Source organism: Papilio xuthus, unplaced genomic scaffold (genome assembly GCF_000836235.2).
Source record: "Papilio xuthus unplaced genomic scaffold, Pxut_1.1 DF829567.1, whole genome shotgun sequence".
Taxonomy (NCBI): Eukaryota; Metazoa; Arthropoda; class Insecta; order Lepidoptera; family Papilionidae; genus Papilio; species Papilio xuthus.
This window is the reverse complement of record NW_013529082.1, coordinates 790,375-804,670: the sequence shown is the minus strand read 5'-3', so window position 1 is coordinate 804,670 and position 14,296 is coordinate 790,375. Positions and strand designations below refer to the sequence as shown.

General features: G+C 34.5%; 1 protein-coding gene across 1 annotated transcript; it reads right to left on the bottom strand.

Annotated features, from left to right (window-relative positions):
- Positions 1 to 4,370: 4,370 nt before the first annotated feature.
- On the bottom strand, positions 4,371 to 12,341 carry Ppcs (phosphopantothenoylcysteine synthetase). Its single transcript, XM_013312410.1, has 7 exons — positions 12,169 to 12,341; positions 9,238 to 9,394; positions 8,634 to 8,862; positions 7,751 to 7,965; positions 7,268 to 7,453; positions 6,853 to 6,955; positions 4,371 to 6,405 (listed from the first exon to the last, which is right to left on the bottom strand). The coding sequence occupies exons 2-7, from the start codon at positions 9,367 to 9,369 to the stop codon at positions 6,317 to 6,319; spliced, it is 954 nt and encodes a 317-aa protein (XP_013167864.1). The 5' UTR covers positions 9,370 to 9,394; positions 12,169 to 12,341; the 3' UTR covers positions 4,371 to 6,316.
- Between the last annotated feature and the right edge of the window lie 1,955 nt (positions 12,342 to 14,296).

Genomic DNA, 14,296 nt, shown 5'->3' with positions numbered 1-14,296 from the left:
TGAATCATTACAGATTTTATAGGAGACTAGCTTTAGCCCCAGACATCGTCGAGCGGAATTAAATAAATACGTGGCTATGTGTTCTTCCAGACTATGTTCTATTATACTTTACTATCTTTTTTGTAATTTAATTCAGAGTTCAAATGCATACAGTTAAGGTTTCGAAAGTGTACTCAGGAACTGAACTCTGAACTTCAGACCAATCTACTCGACCAAGACAAGACCATTTCTTTCTCCAATCTTGTATTGCAGTAACTTTGGTAGAGTAACTTTTTAACAGTGGTAGAGCCCGCTTTAACATCTTCGCACGAATTGGCCCGGCTCGCCCGGTGAAATATCACGACCACACAGAAGACAGGCGTGAAGTGGATGCAATTCCGCGTTTCGTCTGATGAGTGTGCGGAGGCCTCATTTAGTTATCTTTCCCTTCCCATCCTTTTTCTTATAAGGATGGGGAGTGGAAGTGGACTCCCCGGAGGAGAGGATGCATGGAAAGGGAAAATATTTTCTTTCTGTGCATCCTCTAATCGATAAAAGGTAGGCAACGCATATGCAATTGCGTATGTCTATGGGCAATGGCCACTTCGCTATTTCAGTGATTTCAGGTGGCCGCTCGCTCGTTTGCTACCTTATGATATAAAAAAAAAACTTTTCAGGTGTAGTTATTTGTAGCAATCTCTGGATTAAATTAGATTATATTTTCCGATTTATTCATAGTGCAATCTTCGTCTTCCTTTATATTGACGAATTACTCATTTACGCTACAGTCGTAGGTAACGGAGCGGACAAATATAGTTTGGTTTTTCACAATTACACATTATTACACAATTAAAAGATAAATGATAAAAATTATTCCTTTAAAAAAATTAACAAAACTTATTTAGTATTTGTTTATTTTAGTTTTTTATATAAACTTCCGCTACCTCAATTAAAATAGAACAAATGTAGGAATTCCTGAATCGATATATATTGTGTTTATTATCCATTCTATTTTTAATGCGTATTTATATTCGCATTAGTAATATTACTTGAAATTTCTTTGATTTCCTTTCTTTTGAATTATATATTTGATCTGTGAATGTTTAAATGTATGGATGGACGGATGTTTGTTAGAAGGAATCTCCCAAACACCTGATTGTATCTCGCTGAAATTGGTCATAGATGTAGAACATAGTTTGGAAGAACGTCTAAGCTACTAAATATTTTTTTAATTCTGCACGGACGAAGTCGCGGGTGAGAGGTAAAATATAATATTTAGCTATTCATCGTGTTTTCATTGTTTCAATGTTTTAAATTATTTCACGGTCGTGTGAAACGGCACGTGTTAGAAGGGTGTGTCTCGATGACCCGTGCTTCCATCTATCGTGGAGTGCAATAAACAACGCGTTGACGTAAGACCTGCAGCGATTATACATAATCTATGACAGAGATACCTACACCACAGATACTGCCTTGACGTTTATTGTTTGCGCGGGAACGCGCGGAACGATAACATTATGGTTTTATCATCAAAGGTCTCGTAATTTCTTAACATTGGTAGGGTTATATTGAAATTGCGCATCTGTTGAACTGTGTGGAATATTCTTACTTTATATTATATCACTGTGTTCTCCGTAGTCTCTTCAACAGAAGCTTTAAATAGATTCTTATGGTTATTTACTTCCGCCATGACTCTTGTCATTTAAATAACAAAGATAAATTTATATACCGAAAGATATTTAAATTCTTTTTAAACTGCAACAATATCTATGAAAAGATGGGCTTCGGAAACTTTGAATATAAACCAATGATTCCTATCTTTTTTATTAATATTTTTCGCAGGCGCTTTTCACGACATACAACAGTCCATTCTCGCTTGGACCCTAGGGAACCTGGAGTACTTTGGGAATCACATATCCGCACGAAATAAACACTCTTATCGCCTATATCGTCTTTATTATCCAGCGTCCACAGATAGATCGAACTCGGGTCAATAAATAGCATAAAAATTATAAACATTTAATGATATAATTTGTTATTGTTGAATAATGTAAACAGCAATTGTTAGACGTTATCTAAATGAATGGATATAATTCTGCGCGTTATAATTATCTGGAAAGTGTTTACATCGCCTTTGAATTTACATTCATTAACAAATCACTCATGTCTCTGACGTAATTGCTTAGGTAGTAGCTAGCACCTATACTAGCTTATAACCGCGACTTCGTCCGCCCGGAATTAAGAAAAAACTTTATTAGTAAGCTATGTTCTACATATATGCCAAATTTTATCGAGATTCGTTGAGCCGTTTTAGAGATATTTTTTAACAAACATCCATCCTTACAGCCAAACATTCGCATTTATAATATAAGTGAAATAAGGTAAGTAAATGGCCTCTCTAGTAAGGTGAATATCCCAGGTTTGTATGACAATAGATAATAAATAAAATAACAGAAATAATTTTACTGTTCATATAACATTAAGATAAAAAGACGCAAATAAATTGCCTTTAATTAAATTTTGCATTGCCGCTCTATCTGGTATGGCGGTCGTTTTAATGTAACGTTTTTTTTACGATCCAAATGTGTAGGTAAATCACAATGACTATAATCGTATGATAGTCTCGGTGACTGACCTCATAACTAAAACTATCGCAAATTAATATCATTGTTTTATTTTGCCCTCAATCGACTTAAAGATAACCTTTTTGTCATTTTGCGTAAATCTGGTTATCAAATGATTTCGTTATCCGGAAAGTCCGTGCCCATTTTTAAGAAAAATTTAAACCCGAATTATAAAGCTACCATTCAGTTTCACTCCCTCAAGTTTTTCGGCAAAAAAAATTGTCTATCTATATAATTGAGGTCTTATCTTTAAGAAATGTTTTTTTTCTCAGTAAGGAATATGGCTGAAGGTATTTTCTTTTAGAATATGTGCTCTATCATGTTTTTTTCAATACTTATAATTAGGTTAATTCTCAAACTATCGAAAATCGGCATGAACTTTCCGGACAACCTTTAATATTGTCAGAATTATCTGCACAGACTAAATATAATGAGTGTTCTTGACCATAGACATGGCCGGATGACTATAAACAAAATTCTAGAAAGAGACAGAGCATACGAAGGCAAAAAATATTAAAATTTTGCTCCAAATATTCAAATTGACCATCCGGATAGCCTTATTTGTCAGATGTAAAATACGTGAAAGTACTTTTTATATATATATTTTTGTTTTTAAATAGCGAAAGTTTAAAAGACGAAATATATCCTAGGCAAAGGTATTTAGTCTGTGATACATCATCAGCTCATTATACGTCCCCGCAGAGGGGCTCGGAGCCTACCCTAAGTTAAGGGTGATAAGGCCAAGGTTGACACCACGCTGCCCAAGTGCGGGTTGGTTGACTTCACACATATCTTTTAATTTCTTCTCAGATACGTGCAGGTTGCATCACGATGTTTTCCTTCACCGTAAGAATGTCGGATAAATGTACATATGTAATTCACACACATTGGTACATGGCGGGATTCGAACCCAGGACCTGGAGATTGCAAGTCAAGTGCTTGATCCCTGAGCCACCGACGCTCTCAATACAGTCAAAGTCTGTGATACAATGAGAGGAAATTTACCAATTACTGACGATAACGCGGACCTTTGCTTTATCGAATCCTATTATTCATTTTATGTTTTGTCATTTATCACTATATAATTGTAATAATGGAGCTTTCATACTAATTCTAGATAATTCTGACAAATCATTTACCTTCTTATATAAATAAATATCAGCCTTTTCACTTATGGATAGATTTTGATGAATCTTTGGTAGGATATTTTGAGGATGTCAAAGATTTATACACTAAACAAATCTAAAATATAGAATCTTATTTTTTATGAAAGTTATGTTATTTAATAAAAGTTTTATGGCTACATCTCCAACGTGGGATTTTGCTGTTGATTTTTTTTTTATATCATAAGGTGGCAAACGAGCGAGCGGCCACCTGACATCGCTGAAATAGCGAAGTGACCGTTGCCCATAGACATATGAAATTGCATATGCGTTGCCTATCTTTAATCGACGGAGGAGAGGATGCACAGAAAGAAAATATCTCCCCTTTCCATGCATCCTCTCATACGGAAAGTCTACTTCCTCTTCCCATCCTTTCCTTATAAGAAAAGGCTGGGAAGGGAAAGAGGACTAAATTAGGCCTTCGGGACGCACACTCATCAGACTGTACGCGGAATTGCTTCCACTTGACGCCTGTCTTCTGTGTGGGCGTGGTATTTCATCGGACGAGCCGGGCCGATTCGTGCGAAGATGTTAAAGCGGCCTCTACCACTGTTAAAATAAATATAATAATTTGCGGGATCAAAATAAAACAAAATTATTTGTAACACAGAATCTTTTATTCATCTGTCAGATATGAAATGTTGACATTCACATGACAAATGACACCTGTCAAAGGTGACAGCTCAAATATAATCTGTGATATCTGTATTAAATGAAAATATCTCGTTATATGATATGTAACTATTATTTATAAATACTGAGAGACATTTAATACACCACCTTATAAATAAAAAATTTAGATTTCTAACATAAATATTGATAAAATTCTAAAATACACAATTACTATAAAATAAATACAAAAACGGCTACATACACGTGGACTGAGATTATTTCTAGTGTTGCCAGAACCACTGTATCTGAATACCAATAGGCTCAAAAATAGTCGGTACCGACAGCGGGAAAAATGTTGCCATTTTCGTATTTAGTTTATAGAAATTTTAAATAATTACATAATTAGTATTTCGATTGAGAAAAATACACGCTAATATACATATAACAATGATACAATATTGATATATTTTATTCAACATTAATATAGACATATAAAATCTACTTATAAATAAATCTATGGGGCACGTAGAGGGCAATACACGTTACAAAGATAGTATCAGTCAAACACCCACAAATACAAGGGAAAATGTAGCTAAACACTATTCACTTAAATACGACAATCGCTTGCAAACAAATCACATTAATATGAAGGAAAATATGTTTAAAACTTTAAGTTGCTTAAGGTACGTTTCCACTAAATTCGTAAAATAAAAATATAAATACATACGTAATTATTGTTGTTCTTTTTGTATATTTTTACTGAATATTTATAGTTTTTAAAGCCAACTACTTTTTTTTTAAATAAATCATGCTGTGATTAATTTCTGGCAACACTAAAGTAGAATATGTCACAATTTCTTTAGCAATGATATAATTTTTATTATAAAATAATAAGCGAAAATTTTACCAATTTAGTGTAAACGCATATTAAAACTATACTTAATATCTAAAAAAACTCTCACAATAATAAAACCACGCAGAAATAAACACTATCTCACAAGAGTTAAAATACAAAATTGAATAACACCCATTACTACAATATTCGAAATGCAACTAAAGTGCAACTAATATTAAACCTTAAAACAATGCAATAAGACATCCATTTGAATACAATTGTAAAAAGTCGTATTCTAATTCCGATATACCACAACACCTAGAATAATAATCCACGATTTGGAAAATTTTAACAATAAAAAACACGATAAATCTATAAAATATGCAACTCAAAAGAGTACAATCAAAAGTAGACCCAATTTTGTACAGAATAAAGTTGAAAATTACTAAAATAAATCTACACTTAAAAACTAACGTTATTTCATTCAAAAATAAACCCCAAAACAACTCAATAAAGTTTAAATTTGATTATCACTGTGCACTTAAAAGCTAAAACCAACGCAAAAATGGACTATCACCACTCTTTTTAGTTGAAGTAAACTCGAACTAAAAAAAAAAATGCCGTGTAGTCCAAAATTGATCCTAATAACCATGAGCATAAGAACTACAATTCAACACTAACAAAAATAGACTGTATTTCGTACATATTAGGCTTAAAATCGAGTGTATCATAACACGTATAAATTATACTAAAATACCAACCCAAGCAAATATTAAAGTCTAATTACAACACCAATAAAATAGACTGTATTTCGCACGAAATAAGGTTGATAATCCTTCGCGTGAATGCAACACCAAATGCTTAAAATCGGATGAATATAACACTTAAGTTCACTCAAATATATACCCAATAGCAAACTTATTAAAATAACTAGAACACCAACAACACAGAACAAAATAAACTGTATCGCGTAGGCAATAAGGTTGAAAGTTGTCCGCGCGTGTGTACGCAATGGAATATGAACCGTATTTGATGGTATTACGGTGCAATATGGCGGCCGCCTAGTCGGTGAGGTAGAGGCGGTGCAGGCGGCCGCGCGACACTCAGCGCGCGGCCGGGGCGCTCGGCCCGCCAAGGTGCGCCGTGTGCAGACGCACTATCTCATTCACTATCGACGCCTCGATGTCCACACCTGGTTTTTTTTTTTAATTTCATAAAAAGGCAAAGGTACATATTGATGTCATACAACATATTTTTTTTATTGTTTTTTTTTTGAAGGTTAAGGCACATATTGCATACTTTTAAATTATGTTTCTATTTAATATTTTTTCTCAATACCTATTACCATGGATGACATGACATATTTTTTTAAAACCCCCCCAACATGGGCATCAAATGAAAGTACACTATCTAAAATCCAAGATGGCCGCCTTTACAAAATGACGGATGACATATCAAATGACTATAGAAATATTTGACTGAAATAACAAGTTAAAATGAATTGCTAAAAGTAGGAATTGCCTTAAAATAACATCTAACCGGCTTCTTCCCAGTTACTAAAACAGTCGCTTAGTGTAGATTTCTCAGTTCAGTTGTGCACTTAACAAAAATTAATTGGTAAAAGTGAAGTGGGTCATACCTGCGTGTACGTCTTCCCTGGTGAGGAGGATCTCCTGGCTGGCGTCCGGTTTCACCAGCACCACGCGGTGGTGCCGCGTCTGCAGGAGGTTCGCTACCACCATCTGAACAAACATCAATAAGTGTATCAATGAAAAACTAAATCATGATACACAGATACAAAATACCATACTAATATTATAAATACGAAAGTTTCGTAGTTTGACTGTATGAATGGATGGATGGATGTTTATTAGACGGTATCTCCGGAACCGCTGCGTGGAACTTGCTGAAATTTGGCATAGATGTAGAACATAGTCTGGAAGAACACATAGTTTACCATTTTTTTTTAATATTCGCGCGGAGAGAGTCGCATGCAACAATTATTTATCTACCAAGTACTACTTGTTGTTGTCCATGGTTTCGTTTGAAATTACCTTATGCTTGTACTTCTCTAGTGCGGAGCGCGCCTTCGGCACGAGGAGGTTCTCGTCGGTCTCCAGCTTGAAGGAGACCACGTAGGCGCTGGGTACCCACAGGCTGACCAGCGGCGCCAGCATCTTGGGCACCAGCTGCAGCTGGATCACTGGAGCGCCGCTCTCCGACTGCATCTTGTGTGTCGGCTGGGGACAACATGTAGAAAATATGATAGATTGTGGTGTAGAAAAAAGAACTGTTCATTCTATTGAACTAGGTTCCATGCAAAAGTACTACTACTAATTAGTAGGTAGATAAGAGGTTACAGGGCCAAGTATCGAAGAACAGGGCTGTCTCCTATCTATTTGAACCAAAAATGACATCACAATTTAAAGGTTAGTAAAATTAAAGCTAATTAAGAGTAATTTAGAGACAAATATTTTTTTTGTAATAACTCTCAGTTAGTTTAAAAGGTAGGTAGTATAAAACTTAGTATGACTGACCACTCTATCCTTAGGTATATAGAAGTCAGAGACAGCGGCAGCGAGGTAGAGCAGGGCGCGGGGGCCGAGACGCGCCAGGCACTCGCAGGCGGCGCGCAGCAGCCAGAAGTACTCCGACACCGTGGTGAAGGCGACGTGCAGCAGCGCGCCCGCCGCGTGCGCCGCCTTGTAGCGTGCCAGCACTGGCGCCAGCACGTCCACGCTGTCAGGCTTCACTGAGCAAACGCAACAACAGCACACGTTTCAACATGTTAATAAACTAAACTTCATTTAAAAACCCAGACTAACTGAGGATCTAATAGATTAAGCAAAAATGTCAAAATTATTTCAGAAGTTTAGGCTAAAGGCCATCGCAATAGAATTTATATGCATAAAAACAAACTTAGATACGCGCGAAAAATATTATCATCTTTATCAATGGGATAAAAAAATTTGCCGTGTTTATAAATCGGGTAATAAAAAAGCAAGTCCAATGGCCTTCACTTTTTGATTTGCCGGGGACTTTTCAAACATATACAGTCCTGTAGCGTAGAGATACCTTGACCCCCCCCCGCCCCCTATAAAGAGACTTATTTATCAAGGAAACAATAGATATGTGATTTATAAAGTACGTTCTATTGTTTGTCTTATCTAGATTTGATTTGAAAGATAATAACAACGTCATAAAACTAGATCAAGGTAAAAATGCTGCCTATATATAACTAAAAGATAAATGACATACTCAAACTACGAGTCCTTCACTCAGATTCATTCAAATGTTAATTTGAATTCGTTAAGATTTTATTCAAACAATGTACAGCGACATATTATTATAGTAAAGTCAATTTCTATCTAAGTTATTACTTACTAAAGCTAGCAGTAAACTTACTAATCCGATTCTTACCAGTAATAGTGGTGTTCGGCCCTCGTTCGTTAAGTTCCAGCATATCTAGCAGCTTCTGTCCGCTAAAGTGCCTCGTGTATGGCTCAAGCGTCTTCTGGCGATGCATGAAGATGACCGCGTAGCCATGCTCCAGGAAATACTCCGCGGAGGCCGAGCCTCTAGTGCCCGCGCTAAAGTTGTCCACAAATCGGACAGTGTTGTGCTCCAGAGGTACTGTTGTGCCGCCAGACTGATAAAAAATAAACAAAAACTTTTGTTACTCTTTAATCTATTAAACTTTAACAAGAGTCGTAATTTTTACAAATACATTTTTACTGAAGTAGTGAATTAAACTTTTTTTTTATTAAAAAGCAAAAACTGTGAAGGTGATAAATCCAATAATGATTCAATTACAACATAACAATCAGAAGTCTTATATAAGTTGACACGCAAATAAACAATTAATGTGACATGCAACAATCCTACAGGCTTACACGATTTAAAAATGCAAATTGAAACGAGACAGAGCTAACAGAAAGAGACAAAAGATAATTGAAAGGATGACGGTTATAGAACGTGTGCTGCAGGCATGTAAGAAGTCTTTTTTTAATGATCCGACAATTACCGTGACGAGTGCAATCCTGTTGCCATGCTTATCATGTCGTTCGCAGAACTCCTTGAGGAGGGAACGATTGTCCTCAAAGTCAGTGGGAGGGAGGTGCACCGCAAAGAACTCCTCCCACGACCCGCTCGCCATGGTCGCACGCGAAGGCTCCTTTTATCTGGGAAGAGGGATTACATAACTTTATACTTTCGTAATGGTAAATCAAAGTACTTTTTCAAGGAAATTAACATTTTATTGAGCATTTTATATATTCCTGACATAAAAATAATAATATCATAATTTTTATGCTGGCTATATAAATACATAAGCGGAAAAATCGTATACGACAACTGGTACAACGAGGTATCATTGACTGAAACTGCAGTTTCCGGAGAATAAAAACAATATCGGTTATTGCGTCTGAATATTACCAGTCCTTCGATGTGTTTTACTCGATTTAACGTTGGTTTTCGAGACAAGAATCACTGAACTTCAACTCTGTCATTACCTAGACAAAATAGAGATAAAACTATGTTTTATACGAAGATTATTGTCTCAGAAACCCACGAGTAAACAGACCTTATTACATTTTAGACAAAATATTAATGCTTTTACGTAGTTCCAAGTACAATAAAATATTGTCATAAAGTTTCTTACGATCCATGTTAATGAAATCGACAGCTATAAATTGTCAGCCAAGTTTTATGTCTATTCCGGCGCCGAACAAAAGGTCGGCAAATTTTATAGCTAAATACACAGATCGAACCTTCATAAACCTTACCTAATGTGTGAACTCCATTATATACAAGCATTCGGCTGTATACATCACCAATTTATGTTCATATGTCTACTTAGAAATTTATTTTTCAATCTAGCAAAAAAAAATGTTCGGTTGTATTAATATCATAGAAGGCTTAAGCGACAGTTCGGCCCTTATATGTAGGAGTAATCGAAATAGTGTATTAGTTACCTTCGAGTTTTAATTTCTCGATTTTTATCCAGCCCAGGCTTTTACCCCAGTACTAGTCCCCCCTTGGGGGTAAAGATGTCCAAGTGAAACCGATGAAAAATGTAACATTCTGTATAATGTCAATTGTTTAACATAAGTACAATCAGGAAAAAAGTGTTAATTTTTTTTCAAAATCATTTTTTAAAGTATTTATACTAAAAAATTAAATCTGATCGGTTTTGTATACGGAAAATATATAAGATAACATGAATACAGTAGTAACACAAAGTATAATATATTTTTTTGTCTATTTGTCGAAATGTGTATGTAGAAAACTAAAAGAGATTAACAACTTTTTTCCGATAGAATAATTGGACACCCTTTGGTTTAATGGTTCAGAAGAATATTTATACTAATGCTATTTTCGTGTTCATTGAACCATTTTGATTTTGTTTTTCTATAAAAAAAAACGAAGCAAAAGATAATGATGATCTAACTTTTAGAAACTGAACAAAAGCGGCACAACAATGCAAATATTTTTTATAGTATCATTTGAGTTTTCTATTATTGTTATTGCTTTTAATATACATAAAATTCTCTCTCATCTGTCTGAATGTAGTCTCATTAGAGTTTTTAATATTCACATTCGAACCTGGATATACAAGAGTCTAAGGGACCCCGAGTTTCTTATGAGGGTTATTTGGGGTTCCGGGCAATGGACAAAGACTTTAGTTCATATATAACTTGGTTACAAGAGTCTACTGCATTTCTTATAATAGAATTTCACTCTTATATAAACTTATTATGATATGTACAACACCTACTATATTATACATCAAATCATTATATAAAAGAACTGTTTAAAGTAACTATTTTTTATGAACTTTGAAGTACATAACAATATACAAACTAAGTCACCTTTGCCATATATTTTTTTTTATATCATAAGGTGGCAAACGAGAGAGCGGCCACCTGAAATCGTTGAAATAGCGAAGTGACCGTTGCCCATAGACATACGCAATTGCATAAGCGTTGCCTCCCTTTAATCGACGGAGGAGAGGATGCACGGAAAGAAAATATTTTTCCTTCCCATGCATCCTCTCATCTGGAAAGTCCACTTCCACTTCCCATCCTTTCCTTATAAGAAAAAGGGTGGGAAGGGAAAGATGACTAAATTAGGCCTCCGGGACGCATATAATTTCATCTAATTCCAATAGATTAGAAGTACACTAATTTCACTTCTATTTTCACCCTTTTTATATTTTAAAACTAAATCACAAAACATAACCAACCTTTTCAAAATATACTCATAGAATAAAGAATCAGACACGCCTATGTAATAGGATTTGCGTAATGTGTAACTAAATACTCTAAACTCCGTACACTTGTTTTGTATGGTTTCCTGAAGCCAGGTAGGCTTATTCATTAATGTTTTTTTGGGTATTGTAATACAATATGTGTATAATTAACATTTTAAGGTATGTTAATAAACACACAGTAAACAATTAACTTATTATTCAAAGTAAATTTCTACTTTTTAATAAACTAATGTACTACTCTCTAATGTTTAAGAAGACGAGAATAAATACACATTTAGATGTGGAAGAGGAAAATAAACAAAAATTGTTGTTATAATGCTGCTTATGTTAATACTAATGAGTACACACTTTATCTGTGGATATTAACCAAAGTATGTAAAAAAATCATAGAAATAATTTGGTTAGATTCCAAGCTCATCAGTAGAGACAAAAATGACCTTTAGATCACAACTAATTATTTTAAAATTCAAAAAGATTTTATGTAAATGAAGCTGTAAGTAAAATTTACATACCGAATCAACCTTTGTAATATAAATATGGATTGTGGTACATAACCGTATGTATTTCCAGGCCAATTGATATAATTTTAATGACTTATTAACCAAAATATTAGACATTGCTAACATCAAATACATGGTGATAATTTATTTATGTGCATTTTTATAAAAATGGACGCAAACTCACCTTATTCAACAGATCACACGCGGGTGTTTCTTCTGAAAATTCACTTTTTCGATCGATGACTTCTAAATTATATGCTACAAACGCAGGAAGACATTCGATAGAAATCGTTAATGAGCAAGAGAAATAGAATATGACACAAATTAATCAAAGTCAAGCACAGGTCTGTCAGCTGCTGCTGTCAGAGACAACTGTCACTGTCATTCGTGTAAAGCTACGTTTACACTAACCGATTTTACCACTGACTTTTTCGGTAAATTTTTGCTTGTACGTTTTGTAAGCAAAAATATTAATCTAAAATAAGTTATTGCAGGTTTGAAATATGTTATTACACACAATTTATAAATGCATTTATGTCGAGACCGATTTCTCTTACCTTATCAAACAAAACCAGTGTAGCTGATAAGTATGCGGTGAAATTGTTCGTCTTTCAATATTCCGATATTTTTAAAGCTCTGTCAATAGCTCTTCTTGATACTTGAAATCTTCATTATAGAAAGTATGCCAAGGTTGCATATACCCTCTTCAAAGCTTTATAAGTGCACAAAGGGCTTTGGAAAACTTTTTACTTAAGTATTGTGCCAGTTAAACGAAGATTGATGTAAGATGATATTGATTGATTGCTCTTCTTCAACGTAGATTAAAAGTAGCATATGAATTTATTGCGAAATCTTCGCACTTGCTTCCTAATGATGTCTTTAATTTAAATGTAAAAACTGGATAATTATGAAAAAACAAGTATTTTGTATTATGTGTTAAATTTCGAACAACCACTAGAGCAAGCACGGTCGAAACCTAACTCGAGAATAAGGGCGAACGAAAAGTTTTCCATTAAAAAAGCTCCGAAAAGCTCGCTAAAACTTTTCACGACATGCCGTCCACTAGGAGAGCAGAAAACAGCAGATGTAGAAAAATTCCACAAGTAACGTACTACGTTCCGTATTAAATACAAGAATGTGGAAAGTTAGTTTAATGGAGAAGGTATTGCAAGATAAAAAAAATAACTCTACTTATTTTTAATTTAACTTGAGATACATTCTTTATCATGTACCTCTTACCGTTTATATCGTACTTATATATCCTCTTGATAGAATTATAGTTTTCTTGCTTGATGTTTAATAATTGTATTATAATTTTTTGGAGACTTATTCAAATTACTGTAATCTTAGTATGAATGCCTACTCCTCTTTATATGACATCTGTACATTGAAAGAAAAATCAATATAATATTTACGCATGCGCGGCGCATCGTTGCTACGTGGTAACCGCTAACCTCCTTACCTTCCTGCTACCCTGGTCAAACCGCCCACAATACTGAAATTTTCCTGCCCTCTTCCTGGGTTTCCCGGATACCGAGAACTTACGACTTCCGCTGCTAAGGGCGGGCGGAAAGCTTTCACAATTTCAGTCAGATTTTCAGTCACCCGTTCAGACGTTGAGTTGGGGTTTTCATTTTTGAGGTTATGTTACCGCGCATACCTCCTGCGCAGAGCTACACATTGTCGGCTATTTGTATGTTGTTACGGACAGTTTAGCGAATATGGCATCTGTTTACATGTTTATTTAAATTTTCATAAAATCACTCTGTCACCTACTTAGGTTCATAAACTAACTACACTAAATTTGCATTTAACTTCGACTTGAACCCCTGTTATAACTGTTTATTATAGTTTAATTTTAATCCAAGGTGTTTGTATACAGTGAATAAACATATTCACAATTGTAAATTCTTTAATGTTATATACAGCTAATAAATAAGTTAAAATATTACATCGAAACTTAAGTAACAGACTTAAAAATACATTTCTATATAATAACTATTATTTACAAGTAAATACCCTAGTACTATGAATCAGAATGAATTGTGTGCTATAATTGGACTACATACCGTGGGTTTCTAAAACTAATATCCCCGTTTAAAACATCGTAATCCCTGTCATTATCTTTGATATGTTTGAGATATCGATATGTAAATGGGGATTTTGGTCTCAGAAACTCACGGTTAATTGAACTATATTGTACTGTATTTGTCTAAGGAGGTTTCTTCATTCATATTTCGCATTAAGAACTCATTTTCAATCTTCTCAAAACCACTTACAGTCGTCTTAAACTTGAGTATTATTTTAAATTC

Bases quoted from the DNA above. Each gene is read 5' to 3' on its own strand.
- Ppcs (XM_013312410.1), bottom strand. From the start codon at position 9,369: ATGGCGAGCGGGTCGTGGGAGGAGTTCTTTGCGGTGCACCTCCCTCCC. The intron at 7,966-8,633 runs GTAAGAATCGGA...GCGTTTGCTCAG, and splicing joins GCCGAACACCACTATTACTG to TGAAGCCTGACAGCGTGGAC. The intron at 6,406-6,852 runs GTATGACCCACT...AAAAAAAACCAG, and splicing joins CAGGGAAGACGTACACGCAG to GTGTGGACATCGAGGCGTCG.